The sequence below is a fragment of the Podarcis gaigeae genome (assembly GCF_964106915.1).
Source record: "Podarcis gaigeae genome assembly, chromosome: 4".
NCBI classification, from domain to species: Eukaryota; Metazoa; Chordata; class Lepidosauria; order Squamata; family Lacertidae; genus Podarcis; species Podarcis gaigeae.
Genome location: NC_139677.1, coordinates 82,652,373 through 82,677,503, shown reverse-complemented (window position 1 = coordinate 82,677,503; position 25,131 = coordinate 82,652,373). Strand labels below are relative to the sequence as shown.

Genomic DNA, 25,131 nt, shown 5'->3' with positions numbered 1-25,131 from the left:
TGCACCATTGCAGCCCCAGGCAACAGTGGGTGCGTGATTTTTGGGGGGCAGCTGTAGCCATGGACATGCTATGTGATCTGATGGTGAATTTGGGGTGACCCAATGCAAAGATCCTGAGGATCCATGTGGATCCATGCTTTTAAACCACATTTTAAGTGGGGAGGGAAGGAAAAACACAGAATGGACAAGGAGCACGAGAGGGGTGTGCAGAGAAGCAGCTGGCTAAGAATGCAGGAGAGGGGTATAACGGGAGGGAGGAAAGGAAGGCAAAAGTTTTCCCTCACCTACCCACCCAAGCCAGCCAGCTCGCGCGTTCTCTCTCTCTCTCTCTCTCTCTCTCTCTCTCTCTCTCTCTCTCTCATGTTTTCAGCAGCTTTCCCCTCTGCTTGCCTGGAGGGGAGGGGAGGGGCTTTCCCTGCTCTTTGTTCTGTTTGAGCAAACACAGCAAGGAAACAGAGCAGGGTGGGCAGTAAGACCCTGAGGCAGAATGCAGGAAAGCAGCCGCTTCCTCTTTTTAGGTTTCCCTTCTCCGAGACAGCGCGATTTGATTTTTGCCTGATTTTTTTTTTGCCATTTGGCTCCAGGGACCACACATTCGCTCAATAACAAGCACAGACATTTCCCCTTCCTTTTTAGGAGAAAAAATCTGCGTGTTATAGAGGGAAAAATACAGTATTTGGAAACAGCCCTCTGGCTGGAAAACGCAGTATCTGGCTCAACTCTTGCATATTGGTGTTTGCGACAGAACACGTTTGTCAGGGGTTCAGAAGGAGAGACACAGGAGGGGGAGCAAATGGAGAGTGAGGAGGAGGAGTACGAGGGGGGCGCAGGCAGTGACAGTGGCCAGAGTTATTCCACAAGCCTCTCTAGCGAATCGGAGGACTCACAGAAGGGAGCGCCGGTGGCCAGAGCAAGGGAGATTCCAAGGGAGAAACCTCAAGAGGGAGGGGCCAGCGGGGAGTCCCTGAACAGCAGCTGGAGATCAGGGCCAGCGTCTCCACCAGAGCGCAGTGGGGAGGGGGAGTCCCAGGAGTCGGGACCAGTGTCCTCACCACCAGAGGGAGGAGAGGAGTCAGGTTTGGCAACACCCACATCAGGAAGCGGGGAAACGGTCAGAAGGAAAGTCACCGGCTGGGCGCGCGCGCCAAGTTCAAATGTACAGGAGCGCGGCACAGCGGGGAGCCCGGGAAGGGAGCCAGGTCCTAAAGCCCGCCGGAGGGAGGGGCAAGACTCAGGAGGCTCCGCGTCAGAGGAGTCCAGGAAGGAGGGAACCCCAGAGGGCAGAAGGACCCAACGCAGGAAAGAGCAGCGCAAGAGGTGGAGCCGGGCTAGAATCTTAAACTGGTGTGGGTGGAGCAGTGAGTCAGAGGGGACTTAGCCGGTCTAGCGTTAAGACGTGGGCCTGCGCGCCCAGAGCTTGGAAATGGAAACTAAACTTCAATAAAGACTTTTGTATATAATATCCACTGGGCGTTGGTCCTCTGTGAGCTGGGACCTAGCGGCAGTCCTGACAACGTTCTTGCTCCACATTGCGATCCTAGGCACAACCGCTCAGAAGTCGGTCCCATGGAGTTCAATGGGCCTTATTTCCCAGCAAGTGGATAATAGGATTGCAGCTTTGATAATGTACATGCACCAGAAGAAACATCTCTAGTGTTCTTCAGCACTGATTGCGCACTTGAGCTTTCCCCCTATGTCAATAAGTAAAACTATTTCCATTTCATTTAAGGGGCTTTAGACAGAATTGAGTGGGAATGTTATTTAGGACTTCTCTATATATAGATCAGTATACATCAAATGTTTATTGGTGGGTTGAGTCTGGCTGGCACTATCATTATCCTCTGTTCCACGTGTTGATTATAATTGCCTTCATAGGTTCTTGGGTTATCTCCTTTCTCTGTTACTTCTTGCGCTTCCAGTAAAACAAGAGTAGGGGGGACCTTTTTCAAATTGAGGACCACATTCCCTGGTGGGCGAATCTTCATGCAACTGGTAGGTGGGGCCAGAGGCAGAATTGTGTGGTGCTCCATATGCAAGTCTTATCTTTGTATAGTAGGCTGCGTTCTGGCCATGCAAAAGTTAAGAGTTTGAGAAGAAACCCACAGCCCCAATTTCTCTGGCTTCCACCCCGGCATGCCACACATTCCAGCCAGGTGGAAGAACTCGAGGAGGGTGTGCAGCAAGACTGATGAGGGGTGTAGTTTGGAGAGAGTCTTGAGGGCCAGATAGAAAGCCCGGAGGGCCACATGTACCCCCCTGGGCCTGAGGTTCCCCACCCCTGAAGTGAAGCAATGAAACCGGCAATGCAAGATTTTTTGGGTTGGCACACTCACACTGCATGGCTAATGACATCAGAGGCCTGTTTGAAACATCTTCCTCTGAATCCTCTCCTTATGCTGGTGATCGCTGTGTCTCTATGATCCGTCAGTTTAGGGGCTTGCTCAGTGCTTGTTACCTAGAGAGCACAAGGAGCTACTATTGCACGAATGGAATAATTTGCCCTCTTTTATTTCCCTTCCCTTCTCTTCCCTCCTCCTCCCCTTTTATGAAGATCACCTGCTCTGAGACCCCACAGCTAATTCTCCCCTGGCCTCCTCGCTGGCCCAAGTAGGACCAATTCAGCCAGCTAGCCCGGGGGATTATCTTATTGATTTTTATTGTTATTCATGTTTTTATACCCTATTTTATGCTGCTTTTATAATTTTTTAAAAGTGTTTTAAATTTGTTGTTAGCCTCCCTGAGCCTGGTTTTTGAACGGGAAGGGTGGGGTATAAATAAAAAAATTATATTATTATTATTATTATTAATGCCCCCCCCCGGATGACAACTCACTTTCAATGGGTGCCAGCCTGTTTCTAACCAGGGGAGGTCTCAAGTGCTTACCTTGGCTCCCTCAACTGGGAAAGGGCTCTTTTAACTCACTGCTGCCTAGCAGAAACTACAGCACAACTCTTTCTCAGGACCCCCCCCCAATGTATACTTCAGCTGGGCTCATTCCCATTTGCCTGTGTCCTGGCTTGCTTTGAGGAGTGAGCAGCTGAGGTGTACAAGTGGCAAACTCTCACAGAGCCTCTGTTGTTGTTCAAACTGGGAGACAGGAACTTAGAGCCCTTTTGCCTGAGCCTCAGCTTGGGGAAAATAATTGGCATGTTTTAAGTGTGTGTGCATGTGTATGTGTAATCAAGGGCTAGGCTGGGGCCAGATGACAAACCTTTGGGGGCGGATTTGGCCCTCGGATCTCCATTTGCTGGTTGCTAGACTGTGCTATCACATTAACAATCCTTGATCTAGTTCAATCTTTAAATCCAAAAGAAGTAGCAAACCAGGAAATCTGTTCCTGTTGCAGGATTTGGTACTTCCTGGATTAGCAAGGTGTTACTCCCCACCTTGTTCTCTGCCTTGAGCAGTCTTGCAATTGGATAGTGGCGATTGTATTTTCTGCCTCCAATTCTTCCTTGTATTTGGAAAGTCTCTTACACCCTGGGTTTTCTTTTCATGTTGCTTCTTAGAGCAGTCTGGGGCCATGAATGCCTCACGTCCCTTGCACTTGTGCAGGCTGCATTGCTTGTAAACATTTTGGTGAATATAAGGTGGCGAGTTTGCCAAAAACAGTGATATGCACCAAAAGAAAGGATACAAAAAGTGATATGCACCAAAAGAAAGGAAACGAAAGAAGTGCCATGGTCAGATCACTTCCTGGTGCAACTGGACTTCTCTGCGACCCATCCCCTCTGCAGGGAGGTGGGACCGATTCGGATGGTCCGCCCCCGCCACTTAATGGATCCAAATGGTTTCCAGAGAGTGGTAGGGGATGCTTTATCCCATGTTGATGGCCTTCCAGCTGATTCCCTGGTGGCCCGCTGGAATGTGGAGTTAACCAGGGCTATTGACTGTTTGGCTCCGAAGCGCCCTCTCCGATTGCATGGAGCCCGGAGAGCCCCGTGGTTTCCCCCGGAGCTGAGGGTGATGATAACTCATTCGGAATCCGGTGGCGGATAACTCATTCGGAATCTGACCGGACACAGGTTAGAGCTCAACGTCGAGCCTACCAAGTGGCGATAGCGATGGCGAAGACTTTCTTCACCGCCTCTATTGCATCTGCAGAAAACAGCAGCAGGAGACTTTTTCAGGTGCTTCACAATTTAGTGGAACCACCTGTAACATCGGGGCCCAGTACGGGCCACATGTTCTCCTGCAATGATTTTGCAAATTTTTTTGCAGATAAAATCGCTCAGATTTGGGAAGAAGTAGACTCCACCGTGGGAGCAGGGCCGGGACGGGAGAGTGCTAGAGTCCTGTCTAGTCAAGTTGTGTGGGATCAATTACAATCTGTTACCTCCGAGGATGTGGACAGGCTGCTTGGACGAGTGAAGCCAACCACCTGTCTCCTAGATCCTTGCCCATCCTGGCTTATAAAAGCTAGCCGGGAAGGACTGGGCGATGGGCTTCGTGGGGTGGTGAATGCTTCCCTCCGTGAGGGAACCTTCCCAGACCCGCTGAAAGAGGCGGTTATTAAACCGCTTCTTAAAAAACCATCTTTAGATGCGGCCACGATGGCCAATTATCGCCCAGTCTCAAACCTTCCATTCTTGGGCAAGGTGATTGAGCAAGTGGTTGCTGAACAACTCCAGGCATGCCTGGAAGAAGCGGACCATTTGGATCCCTTCCAGTCGGGATTCAGGCCTCACCATGGGACTGAAACTGCCTTGGTCGCACTGGTTGATGATCTCCGGCGGGCTAGGGACAAAGGTGAGAGCTGTTTCCTAGTTCTGCTGGATCTCCCAGATGGGCAGGGTACAAATAAAAAATTATTATTATTATTATTATTATTATTATTATTATTATTATTATTGTTACATACATACATACATAAAATGTGCATGTTGCGATATACATATGCAAATTTAGAAAGGATGGGTGGAGTTCAGTGTTGCGCTATGATGAACATTCCATCCCTGCAAGCATTTTGGCTTGTCATGCGCAGTGATGCCCCTCTTCTCCTGCCATGTGCTGATCTGCGGAGGGGGGGCGGTTCTCCCAATCCCTCTTGAGCCAATTTTGGGGGGTGCCTGGGAGGAGGGGAGAGGGGAGAAAGCCCCTTTGTGCAAACCGAAGTTCTTGCCACAACCACATTCACACCATACATTAAAAACACTAGGATAACACTTCAGACAGTTGTGGCTTTCCCCCCAACTATTGGGAGCTGTTGTTTGTTAGAGGTGCAGAGAGTCTGCGAGAGCTAGGCCTAAATGAAGTTAAACAAACCCCATCTCCCTTGGATGTAAGCAGAAGGCATGTTGCTTCTCAAGTCTCCTTCAAAATCGGTTTCCAGTAGATCACTGTTGGACAAGATAGAGCAGTTTGAGCAACATGAGAAAAACAATCAGGAAGCCCAAACTTTGCACATTCCTGAAATGATGCACAGCAGGCAAACTCTGGGGCCCTGACATGAGCAGGTGGATTATTTAATTGGATTATTTTTAAGGGTCTTGATTGTGTGTTTTAAAATGTTGTCTGTTCCGTAACTTTAAAAAAGAAGTAAATTTCTTTCTATATACAGTATAACTGAATATATTAAGGCTGCAATTCCACAGAGAGCCTCCATGGGGCTTACTTCTGAGTAGACATGCACAGGTTTGCACTGTAAGTAGAGCTTATGGAAGCTTAAGGAACAGATGAGGGATGTTTGTGTGTGTGTGTTTCTTTCTATTGTCTTAGTTTTTTTGGGAGGGACAGAAGATTGGGCTGCAAAGGTATTTTTTTTTTAAAGAGAAAGTATAAAACCCTTTGTGGATGGCTCTTCAGGGGAATTTGAGGCATCCTTTCAGCATTCCTTATCAGCCACATTCTGATAGTGGTCTCTATGTCTAAATTAATTGAGAAGCAGGATCACATTAATTCCCCCCCAAGCTAAAATACTAAATTAATTTGCTTGGAGGTGTTATTTCCTTTCAAGATTAGCACAGAGGTTCCCTCCTCCTTGCTCAATTATAAATCCAATATATTTCTCCCCTCCCCACCTTTTTTTTAAAAGAGGAAGTCCCTTCTCCTGCTGCAGAAGATTTGAAGCCAGCCGCTGTTAACCATGCTGGGCGACAGAAGGAAGAATAGTTAGCGCCGCTGCTTTGTTCAAGACTAATGAACTGCTCTCATTCTCCTGACAGCGGCAGCAACCCAGACCCACCCAGCCAACTTTTGTCTGTAAGCCGACTCCAGCGGCTCCTCCAGATCGCAGGTTGCCAGCCGGTAGTGCCCCGTGCAGCGCGCACTGCAAAAAGAATTTTTAATCAAAACAATGGAAAAGTGTAATTTATGCATAAGAGGCTATTTGGGAAAGCGGAGGGGAGAAGCTCAACATTGGGGACAAGCCAAGGGTTCCACTTTATTATTTAAACTGTCTGTTCGACTGAAGTTCAGCGAACGTGCAGGGAAGAGCGCATGGGGGTAAAAGCAGGGAGGTGGGACCTCAGTCTAACCAAAACTTTTTTCAGGTCTTGCAAAACGAGGATGTAGGAAGTTTCTTGAGCCCAGGGTCAGCCACCTCCCAGGGCTGAGGCACACCACAGGTGCCCCACAGTGGAGAAGCAGAGCTGACAGTGGTGGTGGTTTCCAGTGAGATCCTGCTGAAATCTTGAGAGACCTTGGCAGCCAATGCACACACACTGTCATGCAGCCCAGGTGTGGGAGGCTTTGGTGGTGGCACAGCCACAGCAACAGCAGGATGGGGCAGCACAGTGGTGTAGCGTGGGGAGGGGGCCCCAGGGGCAGTTGCCCTGGGTGTAAAATTGTTAGGGGTGCAATATTTCAACATCTGGTGCTGTCTCAAAACAGCTGCTAGGCTTCTCAACCAGGAAGTGACCTCTCCAGACAACAGAACAACTCTTATTTTCTTATCTCTGTGGCTGTGATCTTCTGGGTGATGCGGATGCCATGAGGCAATTGAATGTGCATGTGTACTCCGTCCGTTTCTCCCTGTCCCACCCACGGCCTTCTGCGTGGCCCCAGGCACTGGCAACCCGCGCTATGCCACTGGAGTGGCACCTTACTATTTTGCCTCAGGAGGTGAAGTGGGACACGCTGCCTCCCTGCTGCCAACAGGACTTTTAGGCCTAGGACTGAATGTTTTTTGTGTCCATTAATTCCCACCCAGGAACATGGGAACATGCTTTATACCAAGTCAGACCACTGGTCCACCTAGAGAGTCAGTGCAGTGTTATGGTTGGAGTGTTGGACTAGGACACAGAAGACTACGGTTCAAAGCCTACTCGGCCGTTAAGCTCACTGGTTTACCTTGTGCCACTTCCAACACCTCACACCTAGCCTACGGCACACAGTTGTTGTGGGGATAAAACAAGGAGGCGAGAACCATGTACGATGTCCTGAGTTCCTTGGAGAAAAAGGTGGGATACAGATGCAATCAATCAATGCTTGGTTGGTCAGCATTTCAGGCAGGGTTCTCTGCTAGCCCTCCCTGGAGATGCTGTGATTACAGCTGGGACCTTCTGCATGCAAAGGGTGGAATCTCCATGCTCTGCCCTCCCAACAGATTCACCTGTACCTATATGTATCTTTGGCTCCCCTGCCCACCAAAAAGTTATGAGCTAGGACACACTCGCCACCAGCAGAGGTAGTAAAGTGCCAGTGTTGCCTGTATTTTTGGTAATAGGTCTATAAACAGCAAAATCACAGGGTTTCTTAACATATTGGTAAAAGCTGCAGTGAGATTGCTGAAAGGGATGGAATCCCTGATTGCAGTGGGCTCAGTTATCTCAGGGTGGAGCTGAAGGAGAGAGGAACTGGGCATTTGTAGGAAATATGTTTGTGTCTGTGTGTTCTAGGTGGCGAAAAGGAGCAGTATAGATGTGTAAGAGACAGATGGTGAAGCAGCACAGCATGAGGTATGCAACCCTGGCTGGTGAATTAGTGTAGGATTTTTAAGAGCCAGAAAAAAATACCCATAGAAGATTTTGGTCTAGAGGGTAAGTACTGCTCCAGACACACCTTTGTTTTGATCTGTCCATAACAGGTACCCTTGAAGTAGGACGGTGATTACAGCACCATGGAGAGTTCCAAGGGAGACACTTGCTCAAAGAGGGATGATGGCAAAGTCTTGGAGGGACCCCTAATCAAGCCCTCAAATTTCAACCCTGTGACTCCTTAAAGGGCCAATTCCTCGGTCTGAAGGTGAGCACATTTCCTCCTTTAGGTGGCTTCCCAGGCACATTTAATGAAGAGAGAAGTTCCTTATTTCTCAGGCCACTCAGGACTGGGAGAAGGCATCAGCAAGAGTCCTCACTTGGGTTCTCCAAGGTGCTCCTGACTGCCAGCCTTGGGTTCAGTATCCGGAACCTGGTCTCAGCTGGTGGTACCTGAGACCTGCTTGTCTTCCTCTGTGGCAAAGGGAATGACTATGAGAGTATTTAATAATAACAGCCCAATTTATAGACACACCCCTTGAGTGCATTTGATGTCAAATTTCACATTAGCCTGGAGTTTGGATGGATTGGGGGAGGGGGAACAAATGAAAAATCCAAAATAAGCAAAACCCTTCTTGACTCTTTTAATAAAAGTTTTATTGGAAATATTTTTTGCGCATACACACAACAGCTTGTTCAAAGCTACAGATTTGCTAATTCCCCTCCCTGCCAAACTGTCACAAAGTATAAGTACAAATGATCTTTCTTTGGTCCCCCTGGGAGGGAAACAACCCCAACTGTAATATAGTGCTGTACTTAAACTACCAGAGGGCATTCACTGAAGGGAAAAACGACAACACCTGAGGAATTGAGGAGCAGTCCCACTCAACAGCCAAGAAGTTTCTCCCAGTTTCTGGGAGCCACTTAAACGTTCTCCTAATATCAGAGATGTTTCTCCTGCGGCATTCTCTTTGGAGCCAGAATTAAACCTGAAAAAAACATTTAGACTGCAGTCCCATGGCCACTTACCTGGCAATAATCCCTGTTGAACTCAATGGGACTTCTGAGTAGACAATGATGGGAATACACTGTTAAGCATTTTCATATTATCAGATAAGGAGGCTCAGACCTCCTTTCTCCAATAATTATAAAAAAAAAGATACAGAAGAACCCTTCCACTCAAGATTCAGGCAGGTAGCTGTGTTGGTCTGACGCACTAGAAATATATATTAAAAAATTGTCCAGTAGCACCTTAGAGACCAACTACGTTTGTTCTTGGTATGAGCTTTTGTGTGCATGCGCACGAAAGCTCATACCAAGAACAAACTTAGTTGGTCTCTAAGGTGCTACTGGACAATTTTCTTAATATATATATATATATTTCCTCAAGATGGCTGATATTTGACCCCTGAATAATGTGGGTGTAATGGGATGCACTTTTGAACTTGAAGGGAGGCCACTCTGCTTCCCACCACCCACCCTGTATAAATCTCAAGAGGCCGAATTGTTTAATTTGAGCTGGAATCCTGTTTTTGGAAGTGAGGCAAGGAGAAATTTTAATAGCGTCTGAACTCAAATAGCCTCCATCTATTTCCTGAAGGAAGAAGACCAGAGTGGAAAGCAAAGACCGTGGACACAACAGCTGTTTCATTGTGTTTCCTAAGCAGCCCAGCAGATGTCCCCCCCCTGAATAGATTCATTAATGCCAAAATTACATCTGGAAGATCTTCTCAGCGAAACCACCCAGTAAGGTAGTCAAGACACAAAACAACCGGCTCCTACTGTTAACTTGAAAATCTCTCTCTCTCTCTCTCTCTGTCTCTGTCTCTCTCCCCCTCCCTCTCCCTGAGTCTTTCCCACTTAATAATAATGGTAGCTTCTCTTCATCCAGTTCTCTGGCCATCCCAGTTCAGTAGCAGCGCTCACCAGGACACAGCATAGCCCATGTCTGATCAAGGAGCGAATGCTTGCATCAAACAGTGGGGCAGCAGCGGCATTGTAGCATATTGAGACAATGCACTATGGAGTTTTTATGGGGTAGAACTCCTTTGCATCTGCCTAAAGGAAAGTAATCCATGCCATTTGAATTAATATGAAATAATGCAACTTGGCAAAGTCCTTTTGATCAGGGTAGGGCACTCCCCCCCCCAACCTTGTGGGGAATTCCTGCAGTGATGGGTGGTGCCAGAGGCAAAATTAGTCAGAGCAATGGATGCGACTCTTACCTTTGTACCGTAGGCTATATTTGAGCCATGAGGTTTCTTTACACCATGAGCCAAGGTTTCTTTACACACACTCCATCTAAGCCAGCAAGACACATTCCAGCCAAATAAGACTAGGGCAGGTCTAGTGAGGGGCTTGGCTTGGGGAGGGGGGATGGGCTACGGAAACTCCCAAGGGTCAGTCAGAGAGGCTTAGCAAACATCATTTGTTCCTTTTGATTGACTACAATAGAATGCATATTTCAAGTCTAACTTGAAAGCACAGTGAGGAACCTGTCTATTTCTTTTGACAATTTATATGCTACTTAATTACAATAGTCTCACAAAAGGTGTATGGACATTTGGAGAAAGGTTCTCAGTCTCTACTGAGAATTTTTTGGCACAGTTAATACTGATAAATTTTACTTTTAATTCATATAGGCGGATGAAGGAAGCAATGGGGCTGTAGGGAGCAGGGGCCAGATCCATGGCTTCTTTCAATATTATGAAAATACATTAGCTTAGAAACTACAGCTGTGCCTGAAATTCTCTACCTTGCTAGGTGGAGGAGTTGCAGGGAAATTTTTTGCCAGGTATTCTCTGAGATGGGACTGAAATTCTTCAGTTGTTCCGATCACAACTTATCACACAAAATGGGGTCCAGTGTGCTGGGGATCATTAAAATGCAGTTTTTGTGGGGTTGTGTTGTTGTTTTTTTAGCATATACATTTTGCTGACTGACTCCAACAGTTTGAGGGAAGTCTGAGAAAGAAAATCCTCAGAGAGTTCTGAGACATTTTGGCCCAGCACTAAAGTACACATACAGTACTTAAAAAAAAAAAAAAGCCCTGATGCATTTAGAAGAGGAAAGAATGTAGAACAGTCTGCAGGCATTCAGGAGCAAGTATCTTCCACCATAAGCTAAACGTAAGTTTCAAGTTCAGATACACGAGCCTTAAGCTGAAAGAGAAGACAATCGTTCCTCAGAGTACTTTTTTTTTTAAATAAAGGTAAGGCTTTTTATTTACATGAATGATAAGTGCAGTAAAGCCAGGTATGTATGGAAATTATACAGTTATGCTCTTGCTCCTTTACACAGAAACATTACAAAGTATTGCAGTTTGTGAAAGACTACATAAGAATAGTGGATTTTAGATTTCTCTCTCTCTCTCCTTATAGTGAATCATCTGTTCATGCCTCCTCAAACGTAACTGGGACCATTTTCACATGTGTCACCCCCCCTCACTCATAAAATACCCACTCTCGCTCATGCTAAAGAGGCCATGTGCAAATGTCATTAATGTGGAACGAAAAGAGGGATGGAGTCATGCAGATTCGTTCTAGTGAATGTTTGGGGCCAGTGGAGATGAGCAACAATGAACAGGCTGAACCTAAATCCAGACCAAAAAGAAGTGATGTTGATGAGAAGTCTGGGTGTTCAGGGAGAGGTGGCTTAGCCAACCACCGACATGGTAGTGTTGCCTGAGGCTGCAATCCTTTACCCACTTACAAGGGAGGAAGCAGCACTGAAATTGGTGGGTCTTACTTCTGAGTAGAGATGGGTAGGATTGCACTGCAGAAGCTGCTGTTCATCTGTTAGGGTTGTTCCCAAACCTTCCCCCCCCCCCAAGGACCACTTGTAAATTCCTAATGGTCCCCCCCCAACTGCTGTAGCCATCACAATGCACTGTGCTAGATTCTGTATGGGTTTTAATTGCATTTTTGTTGCTTCTTTTATTTCTTATGTTGTATTTTAATGTTCTGCAATGTGCATTCCATGTGCTTCTGTAAAATACAAGAAGCAATACAAATACTATTAAAAATCGATATGAATATTTAACATGCACGTGCCACAGTCTACGTGGATGAAGCTGGTGGACTGCAATTTGGGAACTCCGATCCATCACATTTTGGGTTCTAAATTGTGGACCATGCTTTGGATGTGTGCCCTGCTTTCCTATGTCAATACACTCAAGCAAATCACACTGCATATGGTGCAAAGTCACAGGGCTGTCAATAGGATAACTAATATTTGCAGATCCTGGTGGCAATTTCAAGCCACACGTAGCATACTTTCAGAAATCCTCCTCTGACAGTTTTTCTCCCAATATGTTTCTCTGTCCTTATGGGTCTTTATTATGTTTTGTCTTTCTCAGACTGCCCTCCTCTAGTTTCCACCTTTCTCTTCCCACTCCGCCTGTGTTCTTTCCTGCTTCTGCTATGTCTGCGCTTCCTTGAAGTGATCTGTCTACTTCCCAGTGCAAGAACCGCAGAGCAAATCTCAGTTCTGTGTGGGGCATCCCAACAACTCTCTGCCAGCTTTGTGCTCAGGGGATTCTGTTGCTGGAAGCAAAGAACCACAAATAATGCAAGGCGAACCACACTATTTTGTCAAACTTACTTTGGTTTTAATTATTTAGGATAACAACCAATCATCCGCTGGTAAACACAGCCCTGCTTGTTCTAAAAATAATGTAACCGCAGTAACTGGAGACTTTGCTCCAGCATCTGCTGTTTAAAACAGTTGGCTGTGAACTAGAGAGAAAGTATAGATTTTCTTTTCGTGCCTTAAAAAGTGTGTGGTCCGGCAAAGTGCAGATTAGCAAGGCTAGACTGTTATCTTAATTTACAGTCCATATACTTCACATTTGCTCTGCTGGCACATTAAAAAAAAAAAATCCTTTAGCAACCGGCCTTGACTCCAATAGTTTTATTAGCAATTCACTGTTTCTTCTTGACAAGTTATTACTGACTTCCCTTGGTAACTCCCTACAGCAAGACCGGGAGCCCTGTCAAGAAACAGAAAACGTCAATGGATTTCTCAGCAGAGCTTGACTCAAAACCCTGCTCCATGTTTTTTAATTTGTGACAAGACACTTGTTAAAGGAATGGCATCTCTTGCATGCTGGCCCTGGCACAGCATCATATATTTGTCCAAAGGAAGAAGCCGTATCTGTTTTTTTAACAAGGGAAGGCAGGCATTTGGCTTCTCCCTGACTGTTCAAGAAAAGCTGGCAGGTTGGTCAATGTAGAGAGCTGCTAAGGAGACCTTTCCTTTCCTCTCATTTTTATTTTCTTAAAAATTATCAGCATGGAATCCTTAATCTAGACTGCCAAGCAGAAACCTTATCTTACTCTGCTTTGCTACCCTGTTGAGATTATAACCATTTTCTGCAACATTTTCAAAGGTGACTCTCAGCCAATGGATGCGGAATATGTTTGTACAAGGGTTTGATTTCCCGATAATGTGGCCAGGATGTGCTCTCTCTGTCTCGTTCACGATTGGCTTGTTCACTAAGACAAGAAGTCAAGGAAGGCGATGATAGGATAGGTTTGTGTTTGGGATGATTTCAGGGGACGTGAAGAATGCCAGGTCATGACCTGGGCGGGTTTTACAGGATTAACCCAGATCCAGATTAAGGTCTCCTCCCATGCTGACAAAGGTTTGACCTGCCGGGCCTAATGTCACATACTATATAGCCGCATGACAAGAACTGAGTGTAATTTCAGTTGAGCATGCACCTAACGCAAGTATCTCACTAGTTACTCTGCAGAGAGCTTGAATGTGACACTGGCTGACCTCAGTTTAGAGACAGGTCAGAATGACAGCCCTCCCCCCATTGCCTCTGGTAGGAAAATAAATCTTGTCAATAGACAGCCCCTCCTTCCCAACCCTGCTCACTTTGCCTGATTAAGCAAATAACTGGGGCAGGATGGAGAAAGTACTTTTTAAGAGAGTTGGAAAGGGCTTGAGAGAGGGGCCACATTGCTTCCGATTGCCCATACACTTACTGTATTTTTCTGTGTATAAGACTTAGGTTTTTTCCCTTTAAAAAGAATGTCAAAAATTAGGAGGCGTCAAACTCTGGGCATCTCCCCCCCCCCATTTTCTTAAATCTGAGTCCCCTAAAATAGGGGGCATCTTATACATAGGGGCATCTTATAGATGGGAAAATATGGTATACTGTATTTCTTTGGTTCCACTGGTCAAACAGGTTTTCCATGCGTAGGCAAGCCATTGGGCTACAAATCATGAGTTCCCCCATTTGAATCTCACCTCTGCCACAAACACACAAGGTAGGATGCTGCATCTCAGCCTCAGCTGCAATATGGGGGATGATGATGATAATAATTTATTATTTATACCCTGTCCATCTGGCTGGGATGATAATAATACTGACCTTCTCTAATGAACATAGGTAATGTCTTGTAGTGAGCCCGGACCATTTGTCCACCTGGCACTACACTGGCTGGCAGTGGCTTTTGAGGATGTTAGGCAGGAGCCTTTCCCAGTCCTGCCTGGGGGTGTCAGAGACAAGCTGGGACAATCTGCATGCAGCATGTGTGCTTCACCCCTGACCTCGCAGGGTTGTTGTGACAAGATACGTTATGTAAAATATTCTGAAAAATCAACAGTACCATTCAAAAGCTAAGTATCGTTATAATCGGAATCAGTGTTGTTATTGCAGAAACTAAATAGAAAGCCCTGCATGTCCTACATACCAGAGACCAGCAGAGATCCTTGTTTCACTGCCTTCAGCTATCCTCTGCCTCCAGTTTGAGTAAAATAATTTCTTTCTGTGCTATCTCTCTTTCTCACACATCCTTGTCTCACTGTATGAGCCAGAAATGCTCATCGTATCCAGTCTACTTCAATGAAAGGGGGAGGGGGCTATTGTATTTAAGAATATTGCATGGAAATAGCTGAGTATGTGGAATTTGTTGTAGATCAGCTTTCTGCAACCTGGTGTTTGGGCCTACAGCTCCCTTCAGTCCTAGTCAGCATGGCCAATGGTCTGAGAGGATGGGAGTCGTAATCCGAAACATCTGGAAGTTGCCCAGTTGGCAAAGGCTCTCTTAGATTTTAGGTGCTCATCTGGTATTGTGCTTTCCCTCATAGAAAGTGAAACTTGCTAATGGGGAACTGGCCCCACCTTGGCATGGGTCCTCAGCATGCCCTCCTCCCATGAGTGATGGGTGCCCACATCTCCCATTTCTTTCCTCCCCAATGCTCCATCCTCCAAGATAATCTTATCTGCGGGTGGGCAATGTGGATGGAGGCAGCAGAAGTGGCACTGCAACTGGAGGCAGTGGAAAGGAGGTGGTGCCAAGCCACTGGCCAACCACACTGCCTGGTGCCACCAGGCCTGCAGTCTCCACGCTGACTTAGGGCATGAGTCAGCCAAAGCTTAGCTGCATTTAAGTCCTGTCCATCTCAACTGCAAAATCATTCTCTGCATGCACTGAAATTAGTGGGGCTTTACAACGCTTCATCTTTGCTGGCTCGCAGGCCCCTGATTCAGGGATGGCAAACTTGTCTCTCTCTAGATGTTGCTAGACTACAACTCTCATCGTCCCTTAGCACTAATTAGAGAATAAAAGACTCATAAGCTATTCCGTAAATCAGAAAATGCTAGAGTGATTCTGAAGCGTGAGTCTATGAAGCGCTACTCAGAAGCAAGTCCCAATGAGTTCAATAGGAAGTCCTAGTTAGCTTGTTTCCACCTTGAACAGATTGTTCACTTCCCTTGGAATCTTCGTCACGCTGCTTCTCCTCGTCGTACGCTTACGAAAACACATGGAAACACAATCTCACACTCACATTTGGCCCCTTGACATCCAGAACTATTGGCAATTTTTCTTTCAGCTTTCCCTTTTTGCATAAATGTGTCTGTCTCCCTCCTTCTCCCCTGCCCCATTAGCAATGCAAACTAGCAGGATGGAGAGGTTTCTACCTCCCCCCTCCATTTATGGTTGAAGCAAAACCATGCAGAAGGCTGCTGGATCATTAAGCTCTGCGTTCCATGTGGGGAGGGGAGGCCAGAGGTGGCACCAAGAAGGGACTGGATGGTGGCACTCAAGCACTGGAATTCATCCTTTCGGATGATTCGGCCAGGGAGGAAGCCAAGAGGCTGTTTTCCTTTGGCTTGATGATTATAAATATTCATATGCGGATAGCTTTTCGGATACACTTAAATCAATATTTAAGCTCCAGAGGGCGGTCAAGGAAAGGGCAAAAACAAACCCCAAGCCAGCATTTTAAGGGCCTATGCACAGCGCATGGGGTAACCGAGAAATGTGGCTCAAGACAAGCAACAGTGTTTACATTATGCTATTCAGAAAAGTGGTCTGGCTACAAGAATGAATAAGGATTGTTTGAAGAACAGCACTGGGCGAATCCAAGGGCTCGTGCTTCTTCCAGGACCTGTTGCCCTCTAGATGCTGTTGGACGCAAACTCCCAGCCAGAATGGCCGGTGGATTTAGGGGTGATGGGAACAGCAGTCCAACAACAGCCAGAGGGCAAGAGGTTCCCCACTCCTGCTCTAGAAGAAGACTGGATGGGGCATCCAGAAAGCAAGACAATCAACAAAGCAAGAGTTCTCTGCGTTTCTTGTCATTTCAGAAACACACCTGGAAACCAAAATGCAAGGGCTGTGGGAACTCGCCTCTGGTGGCCCGGTGAACCAGTGCTTTGCCAACTGTAATGCTAACTAGGCATGTCAATGTTTCCCTCCCCCTCTGGCAGGGGCATTCTGTGCTTTTGACAGCTGCACGAAATAGGGAAACGCCCCCCCCCATTACTACCTCCTTTGCTGAATTTCTCCCTGTGGTCCCACTGTTAAAGCACAGGAGCCCTGCCAGAAAGAAAGCTGGCAACCCTAAAGCCAATGCTGTTTGTAAGATATAATCTCTGGCTATTTGTGAAAAATATTTCCCTGAAGTAGCTATGCCAGGATGGAGATTTTCTTGTTCAAGATTTTCTTGAGCCATTTCTCTTAGGGCTGAACAGAAAATGAGAAACTTAGGTCAGCATCAGGTTCATTAGTATCTGATTTTTCTGATCCTTTGTACATTTCCTCTACCCTTCCTTCCTTCCTACCTACCTACATTGGCTTCCCCTTTACACAAGCCTAATTCACAGGGTTGTTGTGAGGACAGAACCATGTATGCTGCCCTCAGTTCCTTGGAGGAAAAGAGGTACCTAAACGTAGTAACAAATAAAGGATCTGCAATATTTTACCAATCTGGTGGAGAAAAGATTCTGCTGCAAGGAGCATAGGCTCGTCCAAAATGGGCTCTTGCTCCCCTCTCCTCCCGGAAGGGCTCATTGGTTCTACAAGCAGAGAATGTTAAGGCACCAGCTGTTTGGACCTTCTCAGAAAGGCCAGTATGAAGAGCGCGAGCAAAGCGGAACAAAATGCCGAAATCCACGGTTGCCTACACAGCATACATCTGTGGCACATTTAAAGCATGTAGCTTCCCCCAAAGAACCCTGGGAACTGTAGTTTACCCCACACAGGGTTACAATTCCAGGAACTCTTAACCAGCAACAGTTCCCAGGATCCTCTGCAGGGGGCAGGGCACAAGTCATGTGCTTTAAATGTATGGCATGTATCTAGCCCACACTTTGAAGCTGGGTTGTTCCCTCTGCACTCTTTGCATATGATGGGAGAAGATTTCTGTGGATCGCAGGAAATATATGCAGAGCAACTAGAATTGCTGGTGCTTTGGGTGTCCAGAGAAAAGGCTGCAATCTAAGTTGCTGTTTCGAGCTGCCTCTTGAGCAGAATGCCATGCACACATCACCCACGTCCCTCCATGCAGACAACCAGGGTGATGGATAGATATTGCAGCACAAGGGGGATTCTGTAGGTGTGCATACACACAGCGATGTAGCTAGCCGATCGGGCGCCCAGGGGTGAGCCACCTGTGGGGACAGGTGAGCCAGGCAGGGTGCTCTGGGTGGGGCCTGCATGGAGTCTGCCCACCGCCTCCCCTGCATAGGTGAGGAGGCAGCGGTGGGCGGACACAAGCCCCATGCCACCCTTTTGGGTGGCACGGTGCCTACTGGCGCCCAAGCCACCATGTCACTCCCAGAAGAGACTCATGGCTTGGGCGTGCTGCAGGCCCTACGGTAAGTGGTGGCCCCTCCCCACCACACTAAGCTGCTGCATACATAGCCAATGTCTCTGCAACCTATTTTATATGATGCAGGCTTGTATCTCTGGGCGCTTATTCCTCCCGAAGACAGCTGGCCACGTTTGTTGCTGGGGCCATCGTTCCTGCCCTCCCGCACACACTCTCTCTCTCCATGATGCATTTGTTTTCCTGGCCTCCCAGCTCTCTCCGCAAGCCTTTCAGTCAAATAAACAGTGAACATTACAAAGGTTTCATACATGCACCCTTTGCGCGCTTGGATCTGGGCATGGCAAAACAGGAAATGCCAGCGCTCCTATCCAAATTTGGCTGATCTCTCACAGAACATACAACTTCTGTTACTTCTTTCCCCAGAACTACTTCTTCTGCCCCCCCCCCCGCTTCCCTTTCTTTTTAAAACCGCGGCAAAAACAAAATGGTTTTCAATTTCACACCTCGTGGAGCACAGCCAAATTGCTGCATAAACAAGGTAAACAAATGTGAGGCAGAGCAAGGCAGCCGGCTTCAGATGAGGGATTTGCCCTACGATGTGTGCTCAAGGTCTGCAAGAAGCGTACATAACAAACTCGTTGGCTAAGGCCACAGTAAAAAGGGTTTTCTTTTCTGGTGTTTACGCTGCTGTTGCCAACCTTAGTCGAGGATGTATTAACAGTGGACGCATTGATCCCGATCTTATTACTCCAGCCACCAGCCGAGCAAAAGGACCGCCGTTATTCGACGCCAGGTCTCTGTTTCGTCGTGTCGTAGGATCGGACGACTTGAGACTGGGAAACGACCCCGTGCTCCTCTTGAGAAAACGCATACCCGTCTGGAGAAGAAGAGAAGGAGCAGTGCAGAGAGGAAATCAATGAAAGAACATGCTTTGTCCATAGTTAAAAGAAAGTGCCACAATGGTGGAATGGTTAGAGTAGTTCCACCACCACCACCACCCTCCTGCCTTTCTTCCAGAACCAGGACTCAAAGAGGCTCACAAAAATCAAGACAAGCATGAATAAAACCCAGAAAGCTAAACGTGAACAGAAGACAATAGGTAAAAAGGATAGTTAAATAGTTAAAAACTGTGGGAACGGGCCTGTGACAGCACACCACTTAGATGTGGATGGCTTTAAAAGAGGATTGGACAAATTCATGGAGGATAAGGCAATTAATGGTACTTGCCATAACCACCATGCTCTGCAGCACATGGGATAGGGCAGCCTGTGGATAATCATGAATAAAGCCCTAATAAGGTTGATACACCAAGGGTAGACAATCTGCTGCCCTCCAGTGATGTATTGTGGAATACAACTCCCATCATCCCTAGCTACTGGCAGTGCTGGCTGGGGCTGGTGGGAGTTGTAGCCCACAATATTCAGAAGGCACCAGTCTATGCTACTGTAAAGAAACCATGTGCTGGAAGCAAGAGGGACATGCTTTTCACAATGGGAAACTTAAGAGCTGAAGCCCGTAGACTGAGCCCTCCTCCACTCCACCCCCCAAATTTGACCGGGACTCCACCAGATACAGCACTTAGCATGATGTTTAATCCAGCTCTGCCTTTCACTACCACCAGAGAAACAAAGAAAAACTGTTGGCATATATTTCTGTCTTCCCCATCTCCTTTACACGTGACCCAAAAGTTGACTAATTGCACATTTCCGCTATCTTTAGAAACCAAACAATGAAAGATTCCATCTCTGGCTTTACAATAGAGCCATTGAAAGCTTGAACGTCTCCCCAACTCTCCTCCCCCCTTTTAAAAGCCGCACCTATTATTCCATTCTCTGGAACAAGCCACCCATTGTTCGGAGCATGTACAGCTGCCCAGGAGTGCAAGAGCAGTGTCACAGAGGCTCTGGCATAACACAGGTCCCAAATTCTCAGCCTCTTCAATCATCTGAGACTTGAGGAGGGTTTAGAAGTTATCTGATGGTGTGTGGGAAGTAAGGCTTGCAATATTGTGAAACTATAGGTTTTCCCATTTTCTGGAGGATATCAGTGCAGAAGTATTAGAAGCATATTGCTGTTAGCTTGGATACCCTTCTGGGTGAGAGATTACAATTCATCTCCCATTTAAGGAGTTATGACCCTTCTCAGTACAGCTACCTGATCATTTTGTTAGTGTTCCCATTGGGTGAGGTGCAGCAGGTACCCAGAAGCAGCTCATCAGGTAGGGCAGAGCTGCTAGGGTAACTTCCTGGCAGGGCAGTTGTTGCTACTTACCAAGAGAGGGGAGAGGCAGAGAGGAGGTCAGCACAGTGTGAAAAACATCAGTAATCTTGTGCTCCTGCTACTGGTGTGTTTGCACCACACTGACCTCCATAGGAAGGAGTATAGGAAGATGCCTTCTATATTGAATCAGAACATTGCCCTATTTAGCAGCAGCTCTTCAGGGTTCCAGAGGGCAAACACTGCCAACCCAACCTGAACATTGCCCTATTTAGCAGCAGCTCTTCAGGGTTCCAGAGGGCAAACACTGCCAACCCAACCTGAAGATGTTAGGGATTGAACCTGGCTCCTTCTGCATGCAAATCAGATGCTCTATCATTGAGCTAAAGCCCTTAAACAACCCATATTCTATATTTTCTCTGCAATTCAATGGGGACTGTCAGGGTTTCAGGGACAGAGAGCGAGGGGGAGGGGTCCCAGGGTGAGGAGGAAGAGGACGACGACGACCCGAGGTTGTCAGTGAGTCCGTCAAGTGAATCCGAGGATTCCCAAAAGGGAGCCCCCCTGGTCAGGCCAAGGGGCAGTAGAGAGGGAAGCAGTCAGAAGCAGGGGAACGAAGAGGGAATCCCCAGTGGGGGTTGGAGATCGGGACCGGCCTCTCCGTCGGAACGGAGTGAAGGGGGTGGAGTGGCCAGTGTGTCAGAAAGAGCAGAACAGGAAGCAGAGAGGGGAAGGAGTTCGGAGCAGAACGTCCTGCCGGAAGGGGAGGAGTGTAGTACCGAGAGTAGCGTAACGGTCGAAAGGAAGGTCAGAAGCAACGTACGCGCGCCAAGTTCAAATGTGGAGGCGCGCGGAAATGAGGAGAGCCCTGAGGAGGAGCCTGGTCCCAAAGCACGAAGGAGGGGGGAGCAGGCGTCAGAAGACTCCGCCTCGGGGGAGTCCCGGAGGGAGGGAGCACAGGGGGGCAGGAAGACCCTGCGGAAAAGGAAGGAGAGGAAAAGGTGGAGCAGTACAAGCCTCTTAAGCTGGTGCAGGGGCGGGACTGACTCAGAGGGGACTTCAAACATCTAAGGGTAACAGATGCTGAGCCACGGAGCTTGGATGTAACGACAACAATGTTCTTCAATAAAACCTTTTGTATATAACTTGGACTGGATTTTGGTCTCTTGTGAGCTGGGACCTCGGGTGGCTCTGACAGGGACGATAGTCTTTTACCTGCTTAATCAGGCAATCTGATTTGGTAACAGACCATTTTTGTATAACTATACAATACACATTTCTTTGTTGCATGAACTGCACTGCTAATTATTATTGGACACCCAACCCTTTCCCTGCTTCTTTTCCTGGTGTGCTGTTTAACAGTATCTATTGATAAGGGATGACAGAAGTTGTAGAGGATAATGGATCAGCCCCTTTTTAAAGTCTTAAAAATACAGTGAAAATTTATGCTCATGAGAAAAACAGGTGCGTGAGGATTGCAGCAAAGCCTAACTGGCCCAGCTCATTTAACGCTTAATCATTAGTATTTATGGGGGACATGCTAGCAGAGGTAAAATTTATTTTAGTACCCTCTTCTTATTTCCTGTGGCTTATCAACCTGTTAAAAGCTCGGGGATGCCTTCAACAGTGTGCACAGCCTCATAGATCACACCTGACAGCACAAGCTTTCTTCTTGTGTGTGCCAGAACATTCTTTTTCTTCACACTTTTGTTCTGGAGGGTCAAACAGCCTCTCGCATTCAGAGCGTGTCTGAAGGGGAAGGACATTTCATTGTTTTCACCTGCTTTTCAAACGATGCAACTCTGGAACCAGTCCAAAGCCTAAGGGTGTAAATCGGCAATGATTTACATCTCTGTACCCTGCACAAAAAAATAACCTCTAAACGGGAAATTCCCTAAACAGGATGGACATAAGAACAGCCTTATGTGGTGAGACCAATGGTGGTCTGCATAGTCAGGGAGCCCATTTCCAAGTGTGGCAATAAACTCCTTCCCAATAAAGACAGCAAAAACCAATGTCCCATATATACGTATTTGGAAATGAGGTTGCCCAATGCCAAAACATTGGGGACCCCAGGTCTATAACATGGATGGGGAACTTGTGGCCCTCCAGGTGTTGTTAGCCAAAGCTCAGGCATGATGGGATTTGTAGTCCAGCAATATTCCCAGGCCTGCCCTAGACTCCCTGAGGTTGAACAGGGAACAACACACTTGCAGAGTATTCTCTGTGTGCATACCTGACCAATGAGGTCATAGGCTGGAAGGAGGTATCTTGCAAGCACCTTAAACTAGATATTCCTGAGCTGCACAAACCTCCAAATACTTAAGAGCCACCCAAACAAAATGAATAGCTGGCGGGAGCTGGCAGGGAGGGGGTGCTAGCATGCTGCTGGCCTCCCCAGCAGTGGCATCGCTGTGTGTACCAGGAGGGAGAAAGTGAGGAGGTCAGTATGGTGCAGAGCCAACCTTGCACTCCCATCTTTGTATCTACAGTGTGCTGATCTCCCCACGACCTCTCCCTCACTAAAAGGGCAGAGGTGCCCCTGATAGGAAGTCAGGTGTTTGGCGCTGTTTCCCGCCACCTCCCAGTGAAAAGCACAACGGTATACACTCTGGGCAGGGGTAAGTTATGCTGCAAAACCCCTGTGAACTGTGCACCGTTTGATGCTGAAACAATATGTATAAAGCTAAACCTTACTGCATGCCAATGAGCGCACTGAGGAAGCAAATAGTGCAATGATGTTGCCACAGGGTCAGGCTGAATAAAAGGTTGCGCAGAAAGCTGTGTGACTCTGCCCTTCAATGGCAGCGTTAAAATATCGTTTTTGATTATTTTAAACTTCAGCTGGCATCTCTTTGAAATACAGTTTAAAGCAGCAATCGTACTGTAATTCATTTCTCCCGGACTTTGGGGGTTTGTGGGATATGGAGGAATTGAAGTTTTTGCAAATGTCTGAGGAAAGGCACAGACCCTAATTCCAGTTCCAAATAGGAGTGTCACTGTCAGCCACTTTGCTTCTCTGTCGGATCATCTCTCCCTAGCCCTCATTTTGCAAAAGGCTTAGGTAAAGGTAAAGGGACCCCTGACCATTAGGTCCAGTTGTGGCCGACTCTGGGGTTGTGGCGTTCATCTCGCTTTATTGACCAAAGGAGCCTATGTACAGCTTCCGGGTCATGTGGCCAGCATGACTAAGCCGCTTCTGGCGAACCAGAGAAGCACACGGAAACGCCGTTTACCTTCCCGCCGGAGTGGTACCTATTTATCTACTTGCACTTTGATGTGCTTTCGAACTGCTAGGTTGGCAGGAGCAGGGACCGAGCAATGGGAGCTCACCCCGTCGCGGGGATTCGAACCACCGACCTTCTTGTCGGCAAGTCCTAGGCTCTGTGGTTTAACCTACAGTGCCACCCGCGTCCCTTTGCAAAAGGGTACAAGCTACTAATTTGAACATAGTACGCCGCTCTCTGCTTTCCATTCATTTCTACAGGGCTTCAGATGGGAGTTGCATGCCAACCCAACCCTGCCCGTTACTCCTGCAGCATTTCAGGACTGAGTTCTATTACTTACGTGAGACACCTTGCTGGACAGAATGAGCACGGAAGAGACTTGGAGGGGTTTTTCTGCCAAGCCTTTTCAACAAGTGGTCCCGTTCATTCATGCTGCAAGAAGAAAGAACAAACCCAGTGAGACCCTCATGACATGAATCATTAAATGGTCTCTTTTAAAATCAAAGAAGAAAACAAGATGTGGACACAACAGTGATGGTGCAGGATCTATATAGCTTCTCCCAATACCTTTCAAGTGTAAACAAGCAACCAGCCAATTCTAATGTGCTCATGGCAGTGAGCCACCACTGTTTAGAGACCATACATATTCCAAGTTAGTTGGAAGGTTCTATAAACTTTCATTGCACGGCATGCAAACTTCCTTAGGGTCACAACTGCTGCAGAGAGAAAGGGCAACATGATGTTATGTAGGATATGTTAAACTGTTCTATTCAGAAGTACCGGTCTTGGAATATTTCCAGATTTTTTTAAAAAAGTCAAATCACTGGTCCATTGAGCTCAGTATTGTATGCACCGATTTGAAGTGGCTGTTGAGGGTTTGAGACCGTGCTACCTCCCAGCCCTGCGTGGAGGGCTGACGACCGAACCTGAGACCTTCTGCTTGCAAAGCAGATGCTCAACCACCGAGTCACAGCCAAGAAAAACCAAGTGCGATTTTCTAAAACTTCACAAGGCGGGAACCCCAGAACTGCAAGCAGTAGATAAACGCACCAAGCATCTTCATTCCACTAGGAGAGTAAACTCTATAATTTCCTTTGCCCCCGAAAAGAACAGTAAACATAAGAAAGAACTATTTTCTGCAACGCATGCCAGGACTATTGCACTGCTCAAAATCCATGGCATTTAGGCTTCCAGCAGATAAGCCAACACAAACATACTAATTCCTCCTCAGGATATTATGCAAACGGCTCCCCTCCATCCCGACACGTGAGGCAAAAAAAAACTCAGTCCAGAAAGGTTTGCCTGTATGCTTCTCCTTTGTCTGCAGAACATGTTACAACATGAGCAGGAAGAAAAATGTTGTGGGAGATCCTGGCACCAACATGGCTCCTGTGAGTTGGTGGATTATGCCAGCGTCTCCATCTCTTCTTACTTCAGGGTGGGCAGCACCTTGGGGACAGTGCAAGCCAGGACAATCACTAATAAAGGCCTAATAAAGTCAATACATGGAAGGGTAGCCAACATAGTGCCGCCCAGTGATGTGTTGTGGGCTGCAACTTCCCTCATCCCCGACCGTTGGCCATGCTAGCTGGGGCCGGTGGAAGCTGTAGTCCACAATGTCAGGAGGGCCCCAGGGTGTGGAAGGCCACACAAGAAGAAGAACCCACAGCAGAACTCCTGGGTGTAATCTCGGTTCTCGC

At 47.2% G+C, this 25,131-nt stretch overlaps 1 protein-coding gene across 9 annotated transcripts in view; it reads right to left on the bottom strand.

Moving 5' to 3' along the window:
- Positions 1 to 10,956: 10,956 nt before the first annotated feature.
- ATP8A2 (ATPase phospholipid transporting 8A2) overlaps positions 10,957 to 25,131 on the bottom strand; it is a 319,516-nt gene continuing 305,341 nt past the window's right edge. For 8 of the 9 annotated variants that reach the window (XM_083736150.1, XM_083736149.1, XM_083736151.1 and 5 more), the window contains 2 exons: positions 23,772 to 23,863; positions 17,007 to 18,864 (listed from right to left, as the gene is read on the bottom strand). In XM_083736150.1, coding sequence (XP_083592276.1) covers positions 18,767 to 18,864; positions 23,772 to 23,863 — 190 coding nt within the window. In that variant the 3' untranslated portion in view covers positions 17,007 to 18,766. Of the gene's footprint in view, positions 18,865 to 23,771; positions 23,864 to 25,131 lie in introns of all 9 variants that reach the window. The other variant, XM_083736157.1, reaches the window with a different exon arrangement.